We start from the raw sequence: 23839 nt of genomic DNA on the forward strand, positions 1-23839 counted from the left end.
GTAGCGTCGGGCGGGATGTTCCGTCAGCGTGAATATTAAATGAAAGGATGCTATCGGCGCATTCGCACATTGCCGGGGACAATGTCGATTTTGTCGTTTTTTTTTCTTCTCTTTCCAATGTTGAACCTTTCTTTATTGAACCTCTCAAACGCAATGTTGCTCTCTGTTGTTCGTTTTGACCTTATTTTTTACATTGATAAGATCAAGTTGCTTTATTAGTTGATTTATCTGTTTTTACTCAATTTGTTAAGCAAAGCGGTGGTTGCGTAAAGCCAATCCACCTGCCTGACATTGAATAACACGCAATCTCATGCACGACACGGGTCGAGTTGAAAGGCGCAAACATTTACCACAGCAAAAACGGGTCAAGTGCATCTCACAGCGATGTTTAAGCGATGCTCCACAAAGGCAGGAATGTGCTCGATTAATTGTGCCCAATTATCGCGGTTGCTCCACAACCGCCCTCTACCGGCGAAAGGGGAAGGGAAACCTTCCGGGGCAAGCTAACGACCGTTTTGATGCAACCGATGTCCATCCATCCATCCGGTTCGGCTGCCAGTTGGGATTGCCAAACCGTAACGGAGGAGAACCCCATTTTCCCCCTTGCGAATCGGTTGACAGTTTTCGCAAGTTCGAACAAGTCCGGTTGACACCTGCACCAAGCCCAGGCCAACCTCAACCTCTCCTGCACCATAATAGATCGCATTCCGGTGCCTTACATTGTTATGCGCACTCCCTCCCTTCAATAAAAAGCGCTCCCCGCCACACATTACAAACACCTTCCAAGTGCCAGGCACAATTAGTTTGGCCACATTACATCGTAGGTCATCCCTTCCTGTTGGGGGTGGGGCAGCGTGGGTGGCTCACTATAAGATTTCGGACAATCGGATGGGTAGCGATCAATGTGCGATTGAACGTTTCGATTAAAAGGTGTGCTGCCGCGAGGGAAAGCCTGTGAGCCGTGTCTCATTCGCCGAGGACTTCCAAGTTATTAAGTGTTCCCGCGGTATAGAGTGACTCTACTGGGATAAAGCAGGAAACATAAGGGGAAACTCCTTCCGAAGAACGAACAAGCGTAAACTGTGCCCTCCCTGTGGGATCGAAACGAATTACTTCAATTAGTGCGAAACGGTGAAGAGCAACACTAGTTTTGCGTGATAACGGTGGAAAAGTGGTTGAAATTCGGTTGCGAGTGAGAACGAGTGCACAGCGTGATTGGAGCGAAAATGAAGCTTTTGGTACGTGACAAACGAGCTACAGTCGGTGTTGGTTGGGTATCCTTTCAAGAGCAGTTATGTGAAACAGCAATGGAGAAGCATTTGAACGAGCACATCATGCTGGTTCTAGTTCGAGTGTGTTCGAATGTGTACCGCTCGAAGCATGAGACTATCCGGTGGTCTAGTGGTGGGTGCGTCGGTTTGTATAGAGCTCGGTCCTGGTTCGATCCTCATTGAGAGTAGTTTTGCGCACTCTCTTCATTAGATGGGGGGAGGAGGCTTTCTTAAATAATAAAAACTACTCTGTTCAGGAGAGTTGATCTTTGAAGTACTAGTTCCACTCACCACTCAACAAAACGACTACAACAGGGGGGGGGGGGACTTTAAAATCCCCTACACTTTTTCTTGTAAATCACTTTTGAATGATCGTTAATCATAAGATGCAAGAAGACATGTTTCGAAATTGTTTAAATTTTATAGTAATGTTCAAGGTAACAGTAAAACAAAAAGAAGCCATTTTTCCGCGTTTAAAAACAACATAAATCAATCATCAACAACCAGGCGACCTGGCTGGCTTCTAAAAATTCGTTTTATCGTTCTCAGCAGGCCCTATTGAAAGTTAAAAGAAAATGATTTTCCACCAAAAAAGCGTTGATTTGGCGCGAAGAATTATGACCCACACGATGTAAATTAGCTTGCTACTTTCGATGGTTATGAATAATCATGCAACGACTTTTTTTTCACTCTCTCTCTCTCTTCCACCGTTCATGAGCCGAGCGATCCGTGTTACGGATGGCTGAAGACGATTTATTATCCTTCGGTTCAGTGCGTTTGGTGCAAAAGAAATATATTACAGTTTCCATTGAAAATTCTCTTTTGAAAAAATCATAATTATTCCTTGAAAAGGACATTGTTTCCAATGTCGTAAGGGACAAAAATTGCTTACACTGAAATAGTACACTTTTTTCACCGAAATTCGTTTTCTTCTCCCTCCCTACCCCCATACAGGTACTGTTCGTCCTTCCTTTAGCGTTGGTGTACGCGGGAACGGAAAAAGGCTCCAGGGCGGTGGGAAGTTCAAACACGAAGCAGCTAACACCGACGGACGAACAGTTCCAGCAGCTGGGCACCAAGAAGGAAAAGCGAGGCATCTTTGGTTACGGTGGCTATGCGCCGGCCGCCCCCGTGTACGGTCACGCCTTTGCCCATCACGTCCATCAGCATCTGCTGCCCGCCGCGGATCCCTTTGCACCGGCAGTAGCACTGGCTGCCCCTGCTGCTGTGCCTGCCCTTGCCGGTCCGTACCTTGGATCCCATGCGCACACGCACACCGTCGTAACGAAGAAGGTCGGCATTCCCATACCGGCCCCGTACGCTGTGCCGGTCGAGAAGCCGTATCCAGTGCCAGTGAAGGTACGTGTGTGTGTATATGACATGTTAGTCAATCTAATCTGACCCTCCCTTTTCGCTGGCCGTTCCAGGTTCACGTGCCGGTGCCGATCGATCGTCCGTACCCAGTGGCCATCCCGAGACCGTATGCTGTGCCGGTGGAAAAACCCTACCCGGTGCCAGTCGATCGTCCGTACCCGGTAGCCGTGCCACATCCCGTTCCCGTGCCGGTAATTAAGCACGTGGGCTACCCTGTCCCGGCACCGGTCCCGGTTGCCATTCCTAAGCCGGTGCCCGTGCCCGTCCATACGCCGTACGTGGTGGAAAAGCCCGTCGTTGCTGCCGTTGCCCCGGACCCATGGGCTACCGCGAAGCTGTGGTAAATGCGTAGAACTGTTTGCATTAAGCTAAGGTAGACAATTACTTTTAACTACTCAACCAAATATAAATCTATTAAGATTGTCCTGAAACGATCGCGGCACGATATGCGTGCAGTAGGTACTAGGTAGGATAATTGATACGAATAAATTATTTATCTACGATTTAAATTTTAAACATTGAAGTATGCCTTTTTTTTAAATTTACTTACGTATGGCGCGAATTATTTAAGAATATCACATTATTTATTTGCCATTTTTACAAATCGTTACACAAATCGATCAACAGACACCTGCCGGGGTAAGAATAAACTTTTGTTTTCCTTCTCTTGACTGCACTATTATTCGTTTTCGAACAAAAAAAGGTTAAAGAATGATTTAAAAAATGCGCTAGGAGCGATATCTTTAGTTTAGCAGCGTCAGCGTTAGTTGGGAAGTCAGTGGAACGCGTACACCAGCAGTAAGATTGTGCATACCGCTATCACGCCACCGAGAATGAGCGATTCACGCCGTTTTCTGATATTAATTCGTTGGATTAAGCTGCAAAAGAGATCAGAGTGTATCAATAGATTGGCCACAAGTGGAACGACCGGGGCCGAGGGACAAAATTTCTAGCCACCTACCTGGATATGAGGGGAAAGCGGTTCGAAATGTCGTGCATGCGCGTCTGGAATCGTTTCAAATGCTGCCGCTGTGATGTTAGGTGCTCTTTCGTTTCCATGGCAATGCTGATCTGATCGTTCACCAGCGAGCTGGAGCTGTGCAGATGGGTGTTCTCCTTGAGGTACATGTCCCTGCGGCTCAGCCCGGACGTGGACGGGGAGGACGTCCCCAGGCCGGACCCCCGTAACAGCTCCTCGCGCTCCATTCGTGTCGTGTGGTTGGCCTGTATTTTCAAATACTCTTGCCGATACCCCTAAAGCAGGTGAATGCGTGTATCATTAGGTCGGTCAAAGACGGGGTGAGTTTAAAAAAATCAAATCCGATCGGACAACGCGCTCTTACGTGCAGTATTTCGCGATGTCTCTGCAGCACATGCATTACCGCTGCCCCGCTGTTCGGTATCTCGGACATCTTTTCGTTGATGTTGGACAGCTTGTCCAGCATTTGCTCTATCTCCAGGGACAACGACTCGAAGACATGGTCCCCCAGCAGCGGGGACGTGTCCGTGTTGCCCGTCGGCGCAACCGAGGAGCTGGCCGCCCCTACGCCGACTTTATTAAAAGCGATCAGCTTCATGTCGATGTCGTTCTCCAAATGGCGAGCCTGCTTCCGTAGTGCTGCAGCAAAATGGAAAGCGGTTCCGATATCAGTGCGTGAAAGCGTTGTTTACCATTCGTGTACGTTCATGACCGTACGGCTGCTGCCACCTGCCACTTACTGTCCCATTCCGTTCCCATCTTGCTGCCGTCGTATGTTGCTTGCAGTGCACGGTTTCAACACACAATCAAACATTAAATAACATCTATCGACTATTGTTTCGTCCCGAAGCGAAGCACTGGAATTTTGTGAGGTCTTATTTATTCATTAACTTCGGCACGTAAACACACCGGATGACACACGCAAAGAGGAATTGTCGAAACGTCAGCGAAAAGGTTGGTACATGTTTGATTTGAATGAAATTCAGTTGACAAATTTGCTCGTTATTTTAAACAGAAATGTAAAAAAAATCAACGAAATGAAATTTCTTTCGTTATAAATTATTAGCAAGTGATAGGAAATACGTTTCTATCTGTAAATTCAACCGCGGAAAAAGCGCAGTTCAATACTGTCATTGAATATTCCAATATGGCTGCCTGGCACGACCTTCTCCTCACTGGCCCTGAACGCAGCCGGCTGTTCTGTCACAACAAACCAGTGAAAAATGCTGCTCTGCCCAATGTTGTGTAATTTTTCGGTGCCAAAATCGGCGTAAAACTCTTCGTGTTTGCATTTAACTCGTCTCTTTTCTTTAAAAAAGAAAGGAATGCATACCGATCTATCCCCGCATTTACATTCAACTGAATGCAATCTCATCATCGAGGAGCTAAAAAAGTGCCACTCTGAGGTAAGCCTTCGGATGGCTGCAGGCCGGGTCCGCAAGCCACGATAACCACAAAAAATGTTGCTTCTTTCCGCAGAATAAGTTCGCCAAGTTTCTCGGCATCTGCAATGATCTCGATCGACAAATGATAGTGTGCTTGCGGAATGAACGCAAAACCAGACAGAAACTAAATCGCGAAAAAGCACTCGAAAAGCAGAAGCGTGTCCAGCAGCTCATGCGAGAACATCAGGGATGATAACGATGACGGCACCAACCTTAGAAGATTACTGGTACGAGGCGGAAACGCAGGAAATCTGCGGCGTAAAAGTCCCGTCAATTTTAAACGATTTCATCGAAAATCAACCATCGATAGTAGAGCGCTTCTACACGAAGCTGTATTCCGTACCGCCGAACAAGACAGACGAACCGCAGCAGATACTGTTCCACTCCAACCGCATCTGTCTGGTGGGATTAGCAAAGGAGCATGTCGCATTTGAGAAGGGAATTCGGAGCATTAGCTTCGAGGTGGGCAAGTTCGACCGCAGCGAGAACAAGGTGTCGGGACGGAAGAAAAGCGGTGGAATGATCTTGCAGGCCGATTCAACGCTCGCCCTGGTGACCTGCGTGGACGGCAGCGTGTATAAGGTAAGATCGTGCGTGCAGGGGAAGCTGGTGGAGGTAAATGAGCGTATCGTCAGCCGGCCGGATCTGATGCGCACCAGCGGGGAAGGCTACGTGGCCATAGTGATGCCCAAGATTGAGCATTGTGACGTGCTGAAGGAAAAGTTGTTGAGCGAGGAAGCGTACCGCGAGATGTGCGAAAAGAAATAAAGCTTGTTGTTAAGAGTAAATGTTGGATTAAAAAAAAAGTATGATGTTAGCCGAAAATTAGCGAAGTAGAGCTTGTAATTGTAGATTTTATCTTTTTAGTCGATTGCCTTTTGCATCTTTGCATCAACTAACGCTCATCCTCACATTTTCAAACATAACTTTAATTTACAAATAATTTTGTTTAAGAGAGAACCTAAGGGACCAGATTTTCCCAGCTTATTATGGGTCTCTCTTAATCAAAATTCTTTGCAAATCTCATTTGTAACGCTTTTCTGACTTAACTCGCCAAAGCAACAACATGATCACCATTTGAATCTTTTGATTAACTTTTACAATTTTTATTAAACTTTCTCTCGGTTGGGTTTCGAATCGTGGGCGATCGTTATGCCCCGCGTGTTTGTTTTGCCGATTTGTAGCACATTTCCGTTTACCCGGTTCAATCAGTCTGGTCTCTGGAGTCACAAATTGCGCCAAACGCAACTCTTGTTTGATCTTTTTATTACCTTGCACGAAAGCTATACACTGCAATGTCTTCTTATGCTCTGAGCCATCATTTATCACATAGGCAAACGTTCGTTTTTGTTTCTGTTTTCGTAGCACACACCCGGGTTCCGGGTTTTCTGGGTTCCGGCTCTATCGAAATGGGAGTTTGTAGTTCCCATTGCGAAGTGCGTTATTCTTGGTGTGGTGTGCGCATTTTTGGTTTGTGTTTGTTTCTTGTCTGACAGTTTTCAAACAAGCCAGTACTCTTTATTTAACAAAACGGTAAACCTTTCCCTTTCCTTTTCCATTTGTAACGTTGACAACTACAGTCGTTGTTCCATAACTAACCCCGTCCCATCGTATAGCACGAGCTAATAGCAGGATGCAATTTGTTTGCAATAAATTATGTTGCGGCGGTTTAGGTAAGGTTCGTTCCGATACAACCAAATAAACCCCCTCCCCATCTTCGCAATCTATAGAATTAGAGAGAATGAAAGTAGAGACAAATAATAACAAAAAAGCACAGATTTGTATGCTGCTCCGGTATTGCCCAGCTGGGATATGCCAGCGATACCTCGCAAACCTCTACGACGATAGCAGATTAACATAGTAGAAGAACAGGACGATGATTCTCGTGTAGGCGAACGTAACAAAAACAACCGTTAATAATAATAACAAAAAAAATACCGTACTAAGCTACTTTAACATTACGCATTGAATGCAGAGTTGTGAACGATCGGTTTAGGGCGCGCTCGCTCAACTGTTCGATTTCCCCTTGCCGAAATCGGACGTTGGCGTGAGCACGTCCAGCTTGGCAAGGGCGGCCTCCGCCATCTTCTTGTACTTGCCGACCAGCTCGGGCAGATCGTACGCGATCGCCACGTCCAGCTTGTTGATCGGGCAGCCGCGGAAGTAGGTGCACGTTTCGGACAGCTTCTTGAACTCGTACAGCGGGTTCAGGTGGAAGAAGTCGCGGTACACTTCTGGATCGGGCAGATCGTACCGGGAGATGTTGGTCAGCGTGGACAGACCCTCGTAGATGTGGTAGTCCTGCGGGCTGGCAATGATTTTCTCGGCAGTCTGCTTCTTGTTGCCGAACAGCGTCTTGTGGTTGTAGTACGTGGTGAGGTAGCAGTCCACCATCTTGGCGTGGTTGCGCACACGAACCTGCCGGAAGGACATCGCGGGGGGGGGGGGGGGGGGGCGGTTTTCAGTATTTCATCCTATGCACCCTTGCGATGAAGCTGTTCGTTACTTACCGCAAAGCGACGTGCACTGGCAATTTTGTTTTCAATGCGTCGATCGATGGCCTGGCCCAGGTCGAGCAGCAAAGATCGCTCCTGTGCCTGCAGCAGCCGGACGGGTGCACCCACCTCGTAGGGGTTGGACCAGAGCGACACCGTGTACATGACCGGTGGTTGCGCCGACGACATCAGCGGCGAAATGTTCCAAATCAAGGCACTCTGGACGCGCAGCAGCTCCTCAGGTTTCACTTGATCAGCCTTGTTCAGCAGGATTCGTGTCTGTGGCGAAGAAGATACCATTTAGTGAGGTCTTCACACGCACACACACACATGGTACGGCAAACCTTTGACCTACCTGATATTCTCGTCCCTTGAGCTGGTCCAGGATGGCTTCGGTTTCTGGTCCAACGTCCAGCTTGGACGGGTCGTACACCAGGAAGATGATGTCGGCACGATCGATAAACCACTGGCAGGCATCGTTGAACGGGAAGTACTTGGACACCTGCTTGCGGACCTCCAGAATGCCTGGAATTTCGACAATGTTCACCTGCAACGAACGAGAACACCACTCGTTCAGTAGTGCGCTTTACCCCTTGTTTTGGGTCAAGAGCTCGCGGGAAGGAGCGGGGACGCCGGTAACGATCACCCTGTCGGACGCCTTTGGGCACAGCAGTTGGCAGTGAAAGTTTGAAGTACGCTACCTCGCCGCAGAAGCGTGCGGTAAAAATAGAACCCAAACGACGGTGAATCTATTTCGGACCCGTGGTTTTGTCGCAATTCGCGCGCGCTCCCAAGAGTGCGTGTGATGTGCACGAAATGTCAACCCCTAGATCGACACCGCAACAGCTGCTGCTGCTGCTGCTGCCATGGTTGCGTTAACAAACACCTCAAAGGTCGGTCTCGACACAGTGTCCTCCCCGCCCGCAGTGGGTGAGTGAGTGGGTTCCCGGTCGCAAAATAGTAGCACAAACTGGCACACTGTGATGCGGTGCGCCGCTTACTAACTTACCCTTTCGAGCAGCTTGTTGGGCAGCTTCTGGCCACGCAGCCGGTCAAGCAAACCCTGTCCAAACTTTTGCAATCCCGAGAAAGTCCAATCGGCGGCCAGCTGGGTACCGTCCAAAACCTCCGGCTCGTCACCGTGCATTAAAATGTTAAAGTATGCGGGCGACGGTTCAGCACCTAGCGGGGCGACAAGCGGGCAGAAGACATAAGACTCATTTTACGAACTATGCACCTCTAATTATGTCATCCGGGAGGCACCATTGTCTCGTACATTACCTGTGCGCACCGAGTTCGGCGTGTACTCGTTGTGGGTCAGATAGTTGAGGATGGTCGACTTGCCGCCGCTCCACGGGCCCATGAACAGTACGAGCGGTTTCGAGAAGATCTCCGGATCGCCAAAGTGACGATTGCTGAGATCGCGATACTTGTACAGCGTTTCGAGCGGTTTAATCGAGTTGTCGTAGATGCGCTTCAGGTCGCGCAAGATCACGTCGGCCGTTTCCTGCAGCGCTTTCTCGCGCGACGACGCATCATCGTTGATGTTCAGCAGTTCGTAGACGTGCGTAGTATCTCTAAGGTTCGTTGGAATTTCGTACTCCTGTATGGGACACGACAGGACAGACAGATAGAGGAATGGGGTATAAAACAAGCGAAAATAATGTCACACCAACAATGCGCCTAGCTGGCCTGGGCACCGCTACGCGCCTTCGTTGAACAGCTCGTGCTTGTGAAATAGATAAAGCAATATTTTCATTACCAATAGCAGATCTTCCTCGGGGAACGACTCCTCCTTCTCCTCCTCCTGCGAGGCGGTTTCGCTTTCTTCAGCCGACTGCTCAACACTAGCCTCTCCGTCCGCCGGCAACGACTCCTCGGAATCCTGCTTCACAACGGTCTCCTCCTCGCTTTCACCTTCAGCTGGCACTCCGGCCTCCTGTTCGGTAGATTCGGTGACACTTTCCTCAGCACTGCTATCCTCAGCCGCCTGCTGGGAATCGGTTGCTTCCTCAGCACTGTCAGCTTCCTGCTGCTCCTGGGAACCTTCCTCGGCAGCGGCGGTAGCATCTTCGCTACTCTCTTCGGCCGGCTCCTCGGTGGAGGGTTCATCCTGAGCGGCATCCTCCTGCTCTTCCTGGCTGTCCACTGCCAACTGCTCGTCAGACGCTGGTTCGGCTTCAGCATTTTCCTGGAAAGTATTAACGTGATTAATCGCCCCCACACTCCCTTTGCGCGCATTTGCCAACACCAATTATCGAATCGTCAACAACTTTTGGGACTTTTGTGAATATCTCCACACCGAGGACCAAAGCACCATACCTCCTCGCTTGTTGCCGTTTCATCCACCGTTTCATTATCTGTTTCTTCACTCAAATTCTCATCATCTGCAGCATCTTCATCGGCCTTTTCCTGACTGGCTGGCTCATCCTCTGACTCAGTTTCCTCGCCACTAACGGCCTCGGCCTCGTCAGTCAACGACGCTTCATCGCTACCCTCTGTAGTGGTTTCCTGTTCCTCCGAGTTTGTTCCTTCCTGACGAAAGTGCAGCAGTTAGCAGCGGGGAAGAACAACACACACCTAAAGAGCTATCGCAAAGCTCGACCGATCTTTCTTACCAATTCGTCATTGTCAGTCTGTTCGGTAGTGTCCTCACTACTAGCAACTACCTCCTCCGATGCTTCGTTTGCTTCGGCAGAAGCATCTTCAACATCTTCCTGCTCACGATCGTCGTACGATCCTTTAGCGGCATTTTCCTCGTCTAGATCGTCATCTTCCTCATCTTCACTACTGGACTGTGCTTGAGTTTCTTCCTCATCATCATCGTCATTTTCTTCCGTTTCTTCTTCCCCATCGTCATCAACAACGCTTTCTTCCGATTTGGTCTGATCGGCTACATCTTCTGACGTTTCGTCTTCCTCGTCCTAGTATCATATTAAGTTTGAAAGCACCATAAATGTGTTAAGTTAAGTTTGAAAGCACGCATACGTAATGTGTGTTTCGAATACAAAGCCAGATGATTAAGATGGTTGGACAAAAGCCGACACAGGGAGCATTCGGAGGTACGGTGATGATCAGGTGGTGATCAGCAATAAAACGGTACAACAAGCGAGAACGGTAGAGGTAAAGGTACGGGTGGAAATTTCGATAGTGGAAATACAGTAAGCATTCGGCGAATCGGACATGGACATGGGACATGATCGGATAAACGCATCTTGTAATAAACAGATAGGTAATAAAAAGGGAAACAGATAGGTTTACAGGGCACAACAAATTTACCTCTTCCTCCTCTTCCTGATCTTCAGCAGCATCTGCTGCCGCTTCCTGACTGTCGGTAGCTTCTTCCTCCGCCGATTCAGTCACTTCCTCCGTGGCTACATCTTCCTCCTCGTCCTGCTCGCCATCATCCTCAGCAGCAGCTTCTTCGTCTTCCTCTTCTTCAGTGGCGTCCTCCAGCACCTGGTTGGCCGATTCCTCGGAGGTCAACTCCTCGGTTTCTGCCAGCACCTCCTCGGACTGTTCCGCTTCTTCCGAGACGGTCGGTTCCGTCTCTTCCGATTGAACCGCTTCCTCCGTGACGTTCTCTTCCTGATCCTCGGCCTGCTCCTCTTCGCCCTCCTCGGAATCGGCAGCCTCGGCCTGCTCCTGATCGGTCTCTTCCGAGGCTTCTACATTGTCCGTGGCCTCATCCTCCGTTGTGTCGGCGAACAGGTGCTCCTGGACCTCCTCCGAGGGAGTTATCTCTTCCGTAGCATCGTCCGCAGCCGTGTCCGTTTCCTCGGTGCTCACTTCCTCCGCTGCGGTGTTGTCCTCCTCCTCCTGGCTTGTCACATCGATCGTATGCTCTATACTGGCATTTTCTTCATCGGCAGCTTCCGCTAGAATGAATGGTTGTTGGCGTTAGATCGTTTGGGCATTTGCTTTGGCCCTATCCTTGCCATTGCTACCTGATTCGGACTTGAGATCTTGAATTGCTTTCTCAATGTAAGGTCTGCATTCGTACTCGGTGGGCGTTTCCGCTTGCACCTGTAATCCTGCGAAGGGGGAGTGGGAAGGTTAAGCAAAATATTAGAAACCGTTTTGGGTATTTCTTTCTGAATTTAAATCTAGTTCTATACAGATCTCAAGATCAGATCTATGCTCAAAAATAACATCTCAATAACCTTTGAGTATGAAAATGCTCGTTAATCGTATCTCTTGTGCAATGCAAGACCTCGATCACATGATCTCGAGTGATATGGGGTTGTGCGGTGTCGTTATCGCTGCTGAGTTAACCTTGCCTACACAACAGATGTCGTCTCAGATCGATCACACACGCGCGCGCACAGCGATGGTGCGTCCTATTTCCATCGAAGCTATATTAATCTCTATTTAAAAATAGTGACCCTGACGGAACTGAAAAATAGTGGTCCTGCGCGAACGGTGTCGTCAATGGGACAGGCTGGACCATGAAAATGTGTGTCAAGATCATGCACACAGTGACAGTTGGTGACGCCAGCACAGTGAACAGCAACCAGGATCGAATCGGTAGTGCCAGATGCAGTTCTGCTCATGCAATGGAAACCCGTTCCAGCGTTTTAAAATGAAAAGTGAAGATTTTCCATTCACATATCTTCATTTTGCTTCATTTGCTATCAATCCGCGTCAACATGTGTTGTCTGCTGAACATTCTGGCTCAAGAAGACGCTCGGTATGTCTATGTGCGTGTATGTGTGCATGGCATTCCACCGTACGTAACCTGTGCCATGCTAGTTATTATCAAACGGAGATCGCTGAGCATCCCAATTTCTCACGCGTCTTGGCGTTTAATTATAGAAAATGGCAATTAAAGAAGGATCTTTGGTGTGTTGCGCCTGGCCGCGCGGTTTTGTTATAAAGAACGACCCACCGTGTGTGGAACGCACCCCGTTTATCGAACGCCGCGCAATGCAGAGCAGAGGTTCGAAATTCCTTTGAAGTATGAGGTAATTTATTTAAATTTAGTCTTCATTTCGCTATTGATGACTCTGCCAACCATCCACAACCATCACCCCGACCGATATTGATATGAACAAAGAACAAAAAAAAAAAGAACTCTGTACCAAAAAACCGATCCTACAATTGAGAGTGAGAGGCGTACGAGAAGGCCAACTTTACAACGCGCGGCCAGCAGACCGTCCGGTTGGACTAATGACAACAGGCTCCTAAAAATATCCTTTCAAGCAGCTCGTCGCCTCCAAAGCGGCGGCAGTTGCAGGGTGTTGAAGGGAACACGGTCCCGACATATTCTAGTGAGTAAGCCGATAATTGAAGTCTCTCCTCCCATGCGTCGTCCCACCATGCTGGGGTCCCATCAAGGCCGACAGTGAATTTATTACCGATTTAGCAACATTAGCCATTGTTTGAAAGAAAGAAGCTCCGGACGTGCACATACAGCGCCGCGTCCACTGGTCGTGTAGATTGTCAAATTATGGTTCACTCATGTCACATTCGGTCAGTGTTGAGCTTGTCAAAGTTTTTGTTGGCGCTTGAATCGGGAAGAATCCCATCAAAATGGGGAAGGAGGATTTTAATCTTGGGCGCCGGGGTCGTATCAGAATGAAGATCAGAAAAAGACTTTTTGTCTTCTCTTGTGCAATTAAAAATCAAATCCGTCATTATTATTATTATCATTATTATTTTGGCAAGCCGAAAGGCACGCAAAACTCACGCCACACTCTGTATGTGCTCTATCCGTAGCGTACGGTATATATATCCATGTCTAGAAGCTCGCCCGCAAACCCATAGGAAGGAGTTCGGAATAGGTTAAAAATAAATCCCTAACCTCTTGCCTTGGGCGACCCGACACACCGTCCAAGACCGCCCGGTCCGGATCGTCGTCATCATCATCAACCATAGACCGACGGTTTTTCGGCTTTTCAAACACAAACTGGTGCGACCGTTTCGCGATACACCAGGATCGCGCACATTCACCAGGCCCACCGAGACATCGGCGATCGCAGGGTGGCAGGAGTTGCATAATAAAATTATATAACGTGCAATTTTCACTACATTCTACGCGCCGACCACGGTTGTCGACGACCGTTGCTGCTGCTGCTGCTGCTGCGGTGCACTTGACTCGCATTCTTTGCCAGCTGATCTGTGGTCCGTTTTTTTTTTGGTTGTTCTTGCAATAGTTTTGTCTAGACGTACTACTATTGCTACTTCTGCTACTGCTACTTACCCGCTGTGCTTAGGGTAAACAGCGCTAGGCCCAACAGGACCCACACTGAAAGTCGTCGCATGGTTGCTCACTTCGTTGTGGTTCAGCCTTATTCCACTTACATATGACTGGAAAGTAGTTGTGACGAAACAAGATGGAGAAAACACAATTTATAACATACTATTGCTGCACAAAATCACAAAACACACAGCAAACATCGTTTGCTTCCATTAGTAGATATATATTTTTTTTGGTTGCTGACTAATTTTGGTTACAAATGTATGCTTATATCTTGCTCTTAATTGATCTGTTCTCATTGCTCTTTGGTTCACAAGTGATCTTCACATTATTTTCCACTACGTATCTTTAACTATTAACAATCATCACAATATTGCTTTAAGCAACTCTTTCTATACGATTTTCAGCTTATATTTTCAATTTCTACCACATTGCACAACAACACAAAAACAACACACTTTGTTGGTATTTTTGCTGCATTTTGAATACTCAATTACATATTTCTTTAAATTATCATTTTCTTCCTCTATTTGTGAAATATTTTTAATGAAAATTTGCACACTTTTCCACTGTTCACAATTGCCCAGACAGGATCACCAGCACCAAAATATGTATAAATGTTACATGGCTGCCAAAAACCCCACTCAAAAATTACCGCTAAGTAGATCACGTACAACGTGCGTCCCGGACGATGCTCGAAGATTCACTCACTGGCCAAAACCCCCGTTGGTCGGTCGGTAGGTGGTTGCCGAATTTCCCATATCTCGCTTCTCACCCAAAACCGTTCTCTGGCTGCAAATCCATCGTGGACAGAGGGGTGGGGAGGGGATAGGACGAGGAGATGCTACGGACGATCCGGGCGTACCAGGGACCAGGACTTGGGCGGGTGGCGCACTGACGTACACATAAGCACACACACACACACGCCGCACGGAACGTGTCGGAGAAGAGCAAATAGAGGAGCACCAGCAGACGAAAAAGAGAGTTAAAGTGTGCGCAAAAGTGCGAGAGCTCGGCTGTTGTACTGCCACCTCCATGGTTAATTTTAGAGATATAGACACAAAAAATAGCACAACTAGCGCGCGAAATACGGGCAACGAAAACGGACGCCACCATCCGGCGAAGATGTAGTTGGTTATTTCGTCTGACAAATTCGTCTCACCACGATCACGATCTAGGGGTGTCTAGTAGGGGGAGGGTGTAAAACAGAACAAATGAAGTAACACGTGCTGAAGCTGTGTGAGAGTGTTCTTTCTTTTGTGGCGGGAAAAGATTAATGTTTATTGTAAGAATAATCTACTTTGTGGAGTGTTTTATGTTCAGAGCTCCAGCACCGATCGCTACCGGCGCTCCATTATCATGCCGCTGACATCTGACCCACGGCCCGCGGAAGTTTGTTGAAGGCATGCCAGGGAGGGGAGATCACCTGCCACAGAAACGTCCCAGTGTGCATGAAACCGCCTAACTTGTTAGCCCACCGTTGAAAGATGGTGGAATTTCCACACAAACACACAGGCACATGCACACACCAGAGCAAGCGGGATTACCCGCACGCTTCGGTGGTTTGTTAATTAATTTGCGCCGCTGTTTGGCGGCAGCCCAGAATAATTCTAACCGGTTTGTTGTTGTTGTTACAAATCATAGCGAAAACAGACACCGACGGTGGCCATTATGTAAAGCGGGTTGCAGTTTGCCTTTATTTTTGTATTATAAAATACATTACACAATGCGTGTGTTATGCTTAGTGATGTTGCCCACGATCGTTACGATTCGACTTCCGTCGTATTGATCTCCTTCCGCTCCGTGGTCGAGACGAAAATGTGCCAATCTTTGATCTTCGTTTCGTCGTGATAGCGCGATAGGAAGCGGGTCAGCGGGAACGGTTCCCCGCAGGCCCCCCTATAGTCGTCCAGATCGAGCGAGAACGCGTACAGCCCGCCCAGCCGCTTCTGCTTCACGTAGTTGATCTTTTCCTGGAGCGACCGCTCGTTCTCGTACCCGATCCAGGTCGTCTCGGTGTACGCGTACGGGCACAGGCCCACATCGTCCCACTTCTTCGTCCACTCGTCGCTGGTCAGATTGTGGCAGAACTCGCAGTAGCCGAGATAGCCCGGCTCGTTGCTGTACGGGCCCGGATCGCCGGCCCCGATCGTCACCGCACCGATCGTGTTGTCGAGCGGATCGTCCAGCAGGTAGGTGCGGCCGAACAGGGCCACCCCGAGCGTCACCTTCTCGGGTGGGCAGCCCTTGTCGAGCCAATCCTGCACGCCGTCCCCCACGTTCACGTGCTCGAAGCTGTCCATCACGAGATCGTTCGGCCGGGGCGCCAGCGGGCTGTGCACGTCGGCAAAGTTGTTCCACCAGCCGCGCAGATCGTACCCGACCATGTGCACGAAGTCGGCCGCCGCGCACAGCTCCTCCTGGTGATACCCGACCGCCATGCGCGAGATGTCCACCGGCACCTGTATCACCACCTCGTACGGTTTCTTCTCGTCCCGCACCACCTTGGCCAGCTCGGACACGAGATAGAGGAAGGTGTCCTTGTCCTCCACAGCGCCGCCCCGATCGAAGTTGCCCGGATAGAGCCACACCAGCTCGATGCCGTCGAGCCGGTACTGGTGCAGGAACTTGATCACGCTGCCGATGAACTGATTGCGCCGGGTGCGAAACTTGGCCATCTCGCTGAAGCGCGCACCACCGTGCGCCCAGCCACCGACCGCGATCAGCAGCTTCAGGTGGGGGAACTGATCTTTCAGCGCGGCGAACCGTTCGATCGCCCGCTCGCCGAGGTCATAGTCGGGCTGCAGCAGCTCCAGCTGGTAGGAGGTTTCGTTCACGCCGAGGAAGTTGTAGACGACGTGCGAGCAAAGGTTGCCCGGGATGTCGTTGATCTGGAAGGAACCTTCGTCCGGCCGGTCGCGGGACCAGGTCGTATAGTGGCAGACGAAACGGGTTTCAGCAGCTGCAGTGCCCCACCGAAAGGAATGCGCAAAAGAGAAGGAGTCATGATATTGTGAAGGGCAATGTGCAAAAGAGGAAATGGAAATAACCTTCTTACCCAGCGCAAGGCTGCTCATGAGGAGAACACAGACAACGAACTTCATTACGATGGGATGTTCTATTTGCTTTGCACCTTTTCTCTATGTTTCAAACCACAACTAAGCAGCGAACATGATTTTCACTTGGCAAAAACTTCAATTCCAGCACAAAAACAAGGTTGCTACCACCGCCAACCAGTGTTCCGAGATGCGTGTTGTCGCGCTCGCGTCTTAATACAGAATGCAGCGCGCGCATCGCACAACAACTCACTTACCCCTCGCACGAATGTCCGGGTGTGTAGAAAAAAACCTGTTCGTTTGGTAAACAGCAGGGGAAATTCTGGGCAATAAAACCCACAGACCCGATTGTGGCAGTGGGGGAGCGTTGGGAACGGAAGCACAACCAACACAAACAACAACAGAAAGATGATAGTAACGATCGTTCGTATCTTGCTGTATGGCTGGTGGAATTCATTAAAAGTGCTAAAGGTAATTCACAGGACGTTAGGTCAGTAACAGTTTACTGATGGATTTCGATCGTACATATACTGAGATATAACGTACCTCTAGTACCTATGAAGACGCTAGACATCAAAGCATATACTGATAGCAAAAGAAGGTAACACTGTTACGGGTTTATTTTTTTGCATATGTGGTTGTGCTCCTAATGCAATAACTAATCGCTGCTCAAATCTAATCTTCTTATTATTCACGATTCTGATTTGATGAACACTCAGTGATGTCAAACATGCTAATATTCTCCTCGGTAAAAGTCACTCGCCTTGCAACAATCGGGGAAAATACTTTTACACTTAAGTGTTTGTGATTAGCTGCTTTGTGATCAGCTTGAAGCTTGTTAACAATTAATGAAACTTGGACGGATTGAACATCCAAAGCCGACTAGCGCTAACAATGGGCGTAGGTTTCCGATGTTAGTCTTAGCTTACTTCCGGCTCTGTTTTCTTGAACTACGTTTAGAGATGTTGCAAACTACAGCTAAGTTCCATTCAAATTAATTTCCTTTTCATACTATTTGCGTGATATTATCGTAATATATAGCTGTGAAAAGCATTTCCAAACGTTTAATATGATTGTTAGTTATTGTTACCTTTTGGGAAAGTCAATTAATAGTTATATTTTAATGCACATCCCTTTCCATTTCACTATGTTTTTAATAACATAGTCAACGATTAATGCTAAACTGAGAAATCGTTGACTATTTTGCAACTAGTTTTGAATCGTTCAACCATTATTGAAGTTTTTGAATGTGTCCAACCATTATTGGAAAATGTCTTAACAATCTTGGAACAATGGTTCTTAGAACAAAATGGAAAACAGTGGAAACATTGTGTGAAAAATTCAAGAATATTTCGGTAACTGTCAGTAATTCGAAGAGCAAGGTATTAGAAAAAATCTCATGTCAAAATTCTACGAGTAACTCTAAAAGAAACCACAAACACTGCAATTCCACTTTAACATTTCATATAGTTGCACCTAATAATTTATTTATTAGTCACTGAAAGCCAAGCCCACAAGTGGGTACAGGCAGGCCTTGACCGACATCGGTTGTTGAGCCAAAGAAGAAGAATAGTTGCACTTATTATTGCCTTGATTAGCACATTTGACATCACTGAATAAGACACTCACTCATACCATTTGGGAACTTTAAAATAACGCACGAAATGTCAATTTAACTGTAACATTGTTTCGGATAAATAGATTTAAAATTGATAAAGGCATGTTGTGTGGTTTTGCAACAAACTTTGCTGCCAATGTTAGAGCACTTTACTGAGCTCCAAGGATGAATATCACTCACGGTTCAAATTCCAGACACACGTCCTCTATTTTATGCACTTCAAACCTGTCTCACTTTCTCCGATTTCATCGCCGAACTCCAAAGCACACTGTTGCGAGTGGTACAGTTTCATCCCATGTTCCCAAACTATCACTGTCCCACACTAAACAAGATCACAGGGTTCACGGAAGGCCGCAAAATCGTCACCCGTCCCGCATAGCATCTTCGGTTTATAGGCATTGCGCAGCGCCGTTAGCAGCGGATACCGTTTGCCACACTTGCCCCGGTAGTCGTCCAGATCGAGCGAAAAGGCGTACACGCCCGCCAGTCCCTGATATTTGGCGTAGTTAGCCTTCTCCACGATCGAGATCGTATTCTCGAACCCGATCCACTGATCGCCCCGGTAAGCGTACGGGCATTGGCCCCGCACGTCCCAATCGATCTCCCAGCCGGACTGCTGCATTTCGGTGCAAATTTCAAAGTACCCGCGGTAGCCGGCATCCTTTGTTTGTGGTCCCGGCAGCCCTGGTCCGGTGGTTGGTGCCGCCAGTCCATGCTCCTCGCTGTTTGCTAGTGTGTACGTGCGCCCGAACAGTGGCACACCGAGGACGATTTTGCGCGCCGGACAGCCACCTTTGATCCAGTGCTGCACGCCACCCTTGACGTTCAAATCTCTCTGCGCGCCCGTATCGAATGGGCGATTGTTCATGGGGCTGTGCACGTCGGTGTACCCGTTCCACGAGCCGCGAAGATCGTATCCGGTTACGTACACATAGTCCGCCACTCTGTGAAGAAACCGAAGAGAGGGTCGCAATTTGGCTTCAGGTTTTTTGAAGGTCGCTCCCCACTCGGTGTCACACACGCTTACCTGCACAGCTGACTTTGGTGGTAGCCCTGCTCGATCCGGTACCGCTCGAGTGGCACCTGCACCACCACTTCCCAACCATCCTGTCCGGCCTCCCGGAACGCGCTCTTCAGCTCCGCTATCAGCAGATAGAAGTTGTCCTTATCACTCGGCTGGCCGCCCCGGTCCGAACTGCCCGGCCAAAGCCACACAATTTCGATCCCATCAAAGTTGTACCGGTGAAGGAACTCAATCACACTGTTGATAAACACCTCCCGCCCGTTTAGTGTGGCCGCCATCTTCTGGAACGGTTCGGCCCCATGCGCCCAACCTCCCACGGCCAGCGAAAGCTTCAGCTCGGGGTTTATCTTCTTCAGGTTGGCGAACTTCTCGTAGCCCTGCTGCAGTATGTCGAACTTCCCGTCGGTCGGCCGCAGCTCGAACGTGTCCTCGTCCACCCCGGCAAAGGTGTAGGTGAGGTGGGTGCACAGCTCGACCGGTATGTCGTTGACATTGAACGCGTACTCGCCGGCCCGGTCCGGCGACCAGTTGGTGAAGTAGCAAACCAGCCGACTTTCTTCGCCGGCGCAAAGGGCCGTGAGCAGCAGGAGCAGATGCACCAGGCCCACCATCTCCACCGAGAGTGGTCTCGTATCTGTAAAAGTCACGTTTAGTAGAAAAGAAAGAAGAAGTAGCAGCAACCGGAACGAGGAATTAAAAAAACAACAAGAGTGCGATCCAAAAACCCGAACCAAACAGGTTTCGCTTCCTTCCCGTTTGGTGCTGGGGGAGATACTTACATTTTTTTAGCGCCTTCGCCATCGTCCAAGCGGAAAGAACCGAAGAAGTCGTTCTTGGCGACGGCCAAAGTCACATTTACACCCGCAGACGTTCCGAGCGATACTGGGCGCTTAATAGTTAGTTTGAAATGGTGATGGTGGCGTTGTTAGATGCTGAATGGAGTCTCCCTACGGCCCCCCCGCGGGACGGCGGATGACGTGCGGAGATATGTCGCGGAGAAGCGCCGCGAAGTGTAATCATAACGGAACAACAACCTCTGATACCAGTTTGGAAGAACGACGGGACGTGTTTTTGTTCTGTGTGTTGGTACGAAACTGAAAATCATTCCAAAAGGTTATCAACGTGCATGAGTGAGGAGGTCTTTTTTTTTGGTCGCTCAGGGAGAAACATTGGGAATTTCCAAAAAAAAGGAAAAAAAAACTCTGGGGAGTTTTAATTTGGATGCCTCCAGACAGGTTCGTTTTTTACGGTTGGCCTGTACTTGTTTATAACAGTTGTGTTTCGTGTTATTTGCATTTATTGCCAAATATTGCTAGAATATTGCATCCTATCTACTCATCAATCGACAACAGTCAACTAGACAACTCCTCCTTCTCGGAATATAGCGAAATCTACTTCAACGTCGCTACCGTTTCGCAATTCCCGATGCAAACTACGCAGCAGACCATGCGTGTCGCCACAGTGCCCCCGGTAGTCGTCCAAATCCAGCGTGTATGCGTATATGCCACCCAATCCCTTCCCAACGACCCACTGTGCTTTCGCTGTCAGAGATTCCGCACTTTCGTAGCCAATCCACTGGTTGGCGCGATACGCGTACGGTGCCTGTGCCGCCTCATCCCATCCATACGTCCAGTTGTGATCCTTCAGCATTTCACACAGCTCAAAGTAGCCCAACAGTCCCGGATCGTTCGTGATCGGTCCTTGCTCACCCGGTCCGATCGCCGGCGCTCCCGGGCCCGTGGCGAGGGTTGCATTCTTCAGCACATAGCTGCGGCCGTACAATGGAAGACCGAGTACGAGCTGATCCGCTCTACAGCCCTTACCCAGCCAGGAGGTGATGCCATCCTCTATGTTGAAGGTGGCAAAGTAGTGCACGTCGTGCGATCTTCGTCGCAGTACGCTATGAACATCGGCATTTCCCGTCCAGGGACCACGCAAATCATACCCGGCAAGGTGTATGTAGTCAGCAGCTCTGCAAAAAACAAAGAAAATGAACTTAAAACAACGGTTGGACTGTTAAGACTGCACCCCGGTACTTACTGACAGAGCCACTCTTGCTGATAGCCAACGGCAATGCGGGCCCTATCAACCGGTACCTGCACGGACACCTCCCAACCCTTTCCAGCCCGCCGGAAGGCGTCCCGCAAGTCACCCACGAGGTAGTAAAAGTTATCCTTATCCTCCCGCTTGCCATCACGCTCGGGCGCTCCCGGCCATAGCCAAACAATTTCCAGCCCATCGAGCCGGTACCGGTCCAGGAAGATGACCGCACTGGTTACAAACTCCAACCGGGCAGCACGTGATGAGGCCATCCTGCTAAACGCACTGCCACCGTGTGTCCAGCCGCCCACGGAAACGATCAGCCGAAGATGCGGAAACCGTTCCTTCAGGTCGCGAAACCGCTCGAACCCGTTCTGCCCGGCGTCCTCATCGTACTCGGGCTTGAGGGAGCTGATGCGTGAGGTAGCTTCGTCGACGCCAACGAACGCGTACGCCACGTGAGTGCAGAGGTCGCCCGGAATGTCCTCTAGCTCGTACCGGTGCTCGTTCGGCCGGGCATGGGACCAGTTCGTGTAGTAGCAGATCAGTCGTTGGGGCTTGGCGTGGCATTCGTAGCTAGCAGCCAGCAGGAGAGCTGTCATAAGGGCAATTTCTGTGGAAATTTGAGACCATCAAAGTGTTAAGCAAACAATCAAATTAAGCGGAAAATGTAGAACACTTTACTTTTTACCATCATCTTTGTTGAAATTAGGTGTAAACAAACAGAACGAACGGGCAGCGATCTGAACGATCAACAGAGACTGACGATGATTGAACGGTGTCTGATCCGATCGTGTCGTACAATCAACAATTCCAAATGCGTTTGATCGCGCTCAAAGCAAAAGGGAAACAATCAATACTATTAGGAGTACCAATAAGTTCGAAGCGTTTGGAGCGTTTGATGTTGCCAGCTTGCAGTTGAAATATGTTGAAGCGTTATCTTTAGTGCTTTGTTGTTCTATTATTAATCGCTTCGTTACAGTGAATGCGGCAGTGTTTGTATATGTTGTCCAAAAACTGCCAAGTTTTGGAAAAAAAGTTTTTGCTGTGAATTCTATTTGATTATATGTCAAATATGAAATATGACAGTATGGAGCACATGTGTATCGCTATTCATCCTATTTTAGTAGAAGTATATGATAGCTGTGCTTTAGCTTAAGTAGTTTGTTGGAGGTAGTTTGACTGGCCCAACAGTGGTTTAGTGGTTTAACCTAGATACGTAGATCCAGGGCGCTACCAAAAATTTGAGAACGAACAACTACCGGAAATCCCTGCACAAACACATCAAGAAGACACTTGGTCACACTAAGTACGACACTAGACCACAGCGATTGATACTGTTCTGTAGAATCTTAATGAAATAGGAAAAGCTAATTTAAAAAAAAATGTACTACATTATTTATTTATTTATTTACTTCATATATAACCGACGGACCATCGTGTCTAATCGGCAACCTTATAATTAAATTAAGGAGCATATATATATACAGACCTCTAGTTATAAGCAAACATTAAATGTGACGTAGACGCAATTTCTCCTTGAACATAGATGCAGACATACTAAAATCGAACAGATAACTTCATTAAACTCGAGGGACATACGTATAATAGGGTGTCCCTGGCTATGATTGTTGCGGGTACGCGGTACACGGAGATGGAAATAAGATCTAAGAATCCGACAGGGAGCGAACAAATTGATGCAGGCTAGTAATGCTGGGGAATCGATCTATCAGTTAAGGAGCCGGAATATGAAAAGGCATTGGGCGTTTTTACGTCGAGAGCAGAGTGGTTCAAGTCCGAGAAGTAGACACCGCTGATGGTAGGAAGGCCGAGCGTGGTGGGATTGCCATGGAAGGAGTCGAACCGCGTACCTGGTCGCGGGCACTAGATCGGGAAGCAGTACACCAGGCACGACCTTACGATGGTACAGAAGATCGACTTGACGCACATGGGATCGGTAAACTCGATTCAGGTCCGCGTAATTAAGCCGAGTAGCTGATTTCCTTTCGCAACAACGCTGTCAATGTGAGGGCGAAATGACATCTTCTGATCGAGTAGCACCCCCAGGTCACGGATGCATGTCGTGCGAACAAATGAAAAAAACAAATGGATACTAGTGAAATGTGAATGTGAATGGATACTAGTGAAAACTAGAAAATAAATAAAACAACAACAACTAAGTAAGTCATTTCCCATCCATCAAAAGCCATGGGAATTATCCGAATGGTGCGAAATTGGGCGCGGAAAAAAAACCACGAACTTATTGGTACTCCTAATGTTACAAGAAAATTCTTGCAAATCGCCATACTGTATTTAATTATGCATCTCACATCACCGG

At 48.5% G+C, this 23839-nt stretch overlaps 8 protein-coding genes across 10 annotated transcripts; 3 read left to right on the top strand and 5 right to left on the bottom strand.

The window, feature by feature from the left end:
* The first annotated feature begins 369 nt into the window (after window positions 1-369).
* Window positions 370-3168, top strand: LOC120951856 (tetra-peptide repeat homeobox protein 1-like). Its single transcript, XM_040370830.2, has 3 exons — window positions 370-1238; window positions 2226-2630; window positions 2699-3168. Exons 1-3 carry the CDS (start codon window positions 1227-1229, stop codon window positions 2987-2989), a joined length of 708 nt encoding a protein of 235 aa, XP_040226764.2. The 5' UTR covers window positions 370-1226; the 3' UTR covers window positions 2990-3168.
* A 39-nt stretch (window positions 3169-3207) lies between these two features.
* Window positions 3208-4560, bottom strand: LOC120951857 (Golgi SNAP receptor complex member 1). The gene is made up of 4 exons (XM_040370831.2): window positions 4365-4560; window positions 3989-4263; window positions 3607-3899; window positions 3208-3523 (listed from the first exon to the last, which is right to left on the bottom strand). The coding sequence occupies exons 1-4, from the start codon at window positions 4381-4383 to the stop codon at window positions 3421-3423; spliced, it is 690 nt and encodes a 229-aa protein (XP_040226765.1). The 5' UTR covers window positions 4384-4560; the 3' UTR covers window positions 3208-3420.
* Window positions 4561-4813: 253 nt separating this feature from the next.
* On the top strand, window positions 4814-5265 carry LOC120951592 (COX assembly mitochondrial protein 2 homolog). Its single transcript, XM_040370388.2, has 2 exons — window positions 4814-5030; window positions 5104-5265. The coding sequence occupies exons 1-2, from the start codon at window positions 4950-4952 to the stop codon at window positions 5260-5262; spliced, it is 240 nt and encodes a 79-aa protein (XP_040226322.1). The 5' UTR covers window positions 4814-4949; the 3' UTR covers window positions 5263-5265.
* Window positions 5266-5267: 2 nt separating this feature from the next.
* LOC120951590 (protein Abitram) lies at window positions 5268-5857 on the top strand. Its single transcript, XM_040370387.2, has one exon. The coding sequence runs from the start codon at window positions 5268-5270 to the stop codon at window positions 5835-5837; it is 570 nt and encodes a 189-aa protein (XP_040226321.2). The 3' UTR covers window positions 5838-5857.
* Window positions 5858-6145: 288 nt separating this feature from the next.
* LOC120948788 (probable serine/threonine-protein kinase kinX) lies at window positions 6146-14540 on the bottom strand. The gene is made up of 12 exons (XM_040365496.2): window positions 14419-14540; window positions 13767-13873; window positions 11512-11598; window positions 10844-11442; window positions 10183-10488; window positions 9887-10099; window positions 9327-9755; window positions 8846-9167; window positions 8574-8746; window positions 7920-8111; window positions 7580-7843; window positions 6146-7487 (listed from the first exon to the last, which is right to left on the bottom strand). The coding sequence occupies exons 2-12, from the start codon at window positions 13825-13827 to the stop codon at window positions 7077-7079; spliced, it is 3057 nt and encodes a 1018-aa protein (XP_040221430.2). The 5' UTR covers window positions 13828-13873; window positions 14419-14540; the 3' UTR covers window positions 6146-7076.
* An 888-nt stretch (window positions 14541-15428) lies between these two features.
* Window positions 15429-17059, bottom strand: LOC120948789 (endochitinase-like). 2 transcript variants are annotated; one of them, XM_040365501.2, is made up of 2 exons: window positions 16822-17056; window positions 15429-16725 (listed from the first exon to the last, which is right to left on the bottom strand). In XM_040365501.2, exons 1-2 carry the CDS (start codon window positions 16865-16867, stop codon window positions 15527-15529), a joined length of 1245 nt encoding a protein of 414 aa, XP_040221435.2. In that variant the 5' UTR covers window positions 16868-17056; the 3' UTR covers window positions 15429-15526. The 2 variants fall into 2 exon arrangements, with proteins under 2 accessions (XP_040221435.2, XP_040221434.2); XM_040365500.2 differs by having other exon boundaries at window positions 15429-17059.
* A 1207-nt stretch (window positions 17060-18266) lies between these two features.
* LOC120949979 (endochitinase-like) lies at window positions 18267-20372 on the bottom strand. The gene is made up of 3 exons (XM_040367651.2): window positions 20241-20372; window positions 19465-20095; window positions 18267-19381 (listed from the first exon to the last, which is right to left on the bottom strand). The coding sequence occupies exons 1-3, from the start codon at window positions 20260-20262 to the stop codon at window positions 18760-18762; spliced, it is 1275 nt and encodes a 424-aa protein (XP_040223585.2). The 5' UTR covers window positions 20263-20372; the 3' UTR covers window positions 18267-18759.
* Window positions 20373-20671: 299 nt separating this feature from the next.
* Window positions 20672-22574, bottom strand: LOC120949980 (endochitinase-like). Of its 2 annotated transcripts, none has more exons than XM_040367653.2 (3): window positions 22193-22574; window positions 21502-22114; window positions 20672-21433 (listed from the first exon to the last, which is right to left on the bottom strand). In XM_040367653.2, exons 2-3 carry the CDS (start codon window positions 22101-22103, stop codon window positions 20818-20820), a joined length of 1218 nt encoding a protein of 405 aa, XP_040223587.2. In that variant the 5' UTR covers window positions 22104-22114; window positions 22193-22574; the 3' UTR covers window positions 20672-20817. The 2 variants fall into 2 exon arrangements, with proteins under 2 accessions (XP_040223587.2, XP_040223586.2); XM_040367652.2 differs by having other exon boundaries at window positions 22186-22574.
* Between the last annotated feature and the right edge of the window lie 1265 nt (window positions 22575-23839).

Source organism: Anopheles coluzzii, chromosome 2 (assembly GCF_943734685.1).
Source record: "Anopheles coluzzii chromosome 2, AcolN3, whole genome shotgun sequence".
Classification (NCBI taxonomy): Eukaryota; Metazoa; Arthropoda; class Insecta; order Diptera; family Culicidae; genus Anopheles; species Anopheles coluzzii.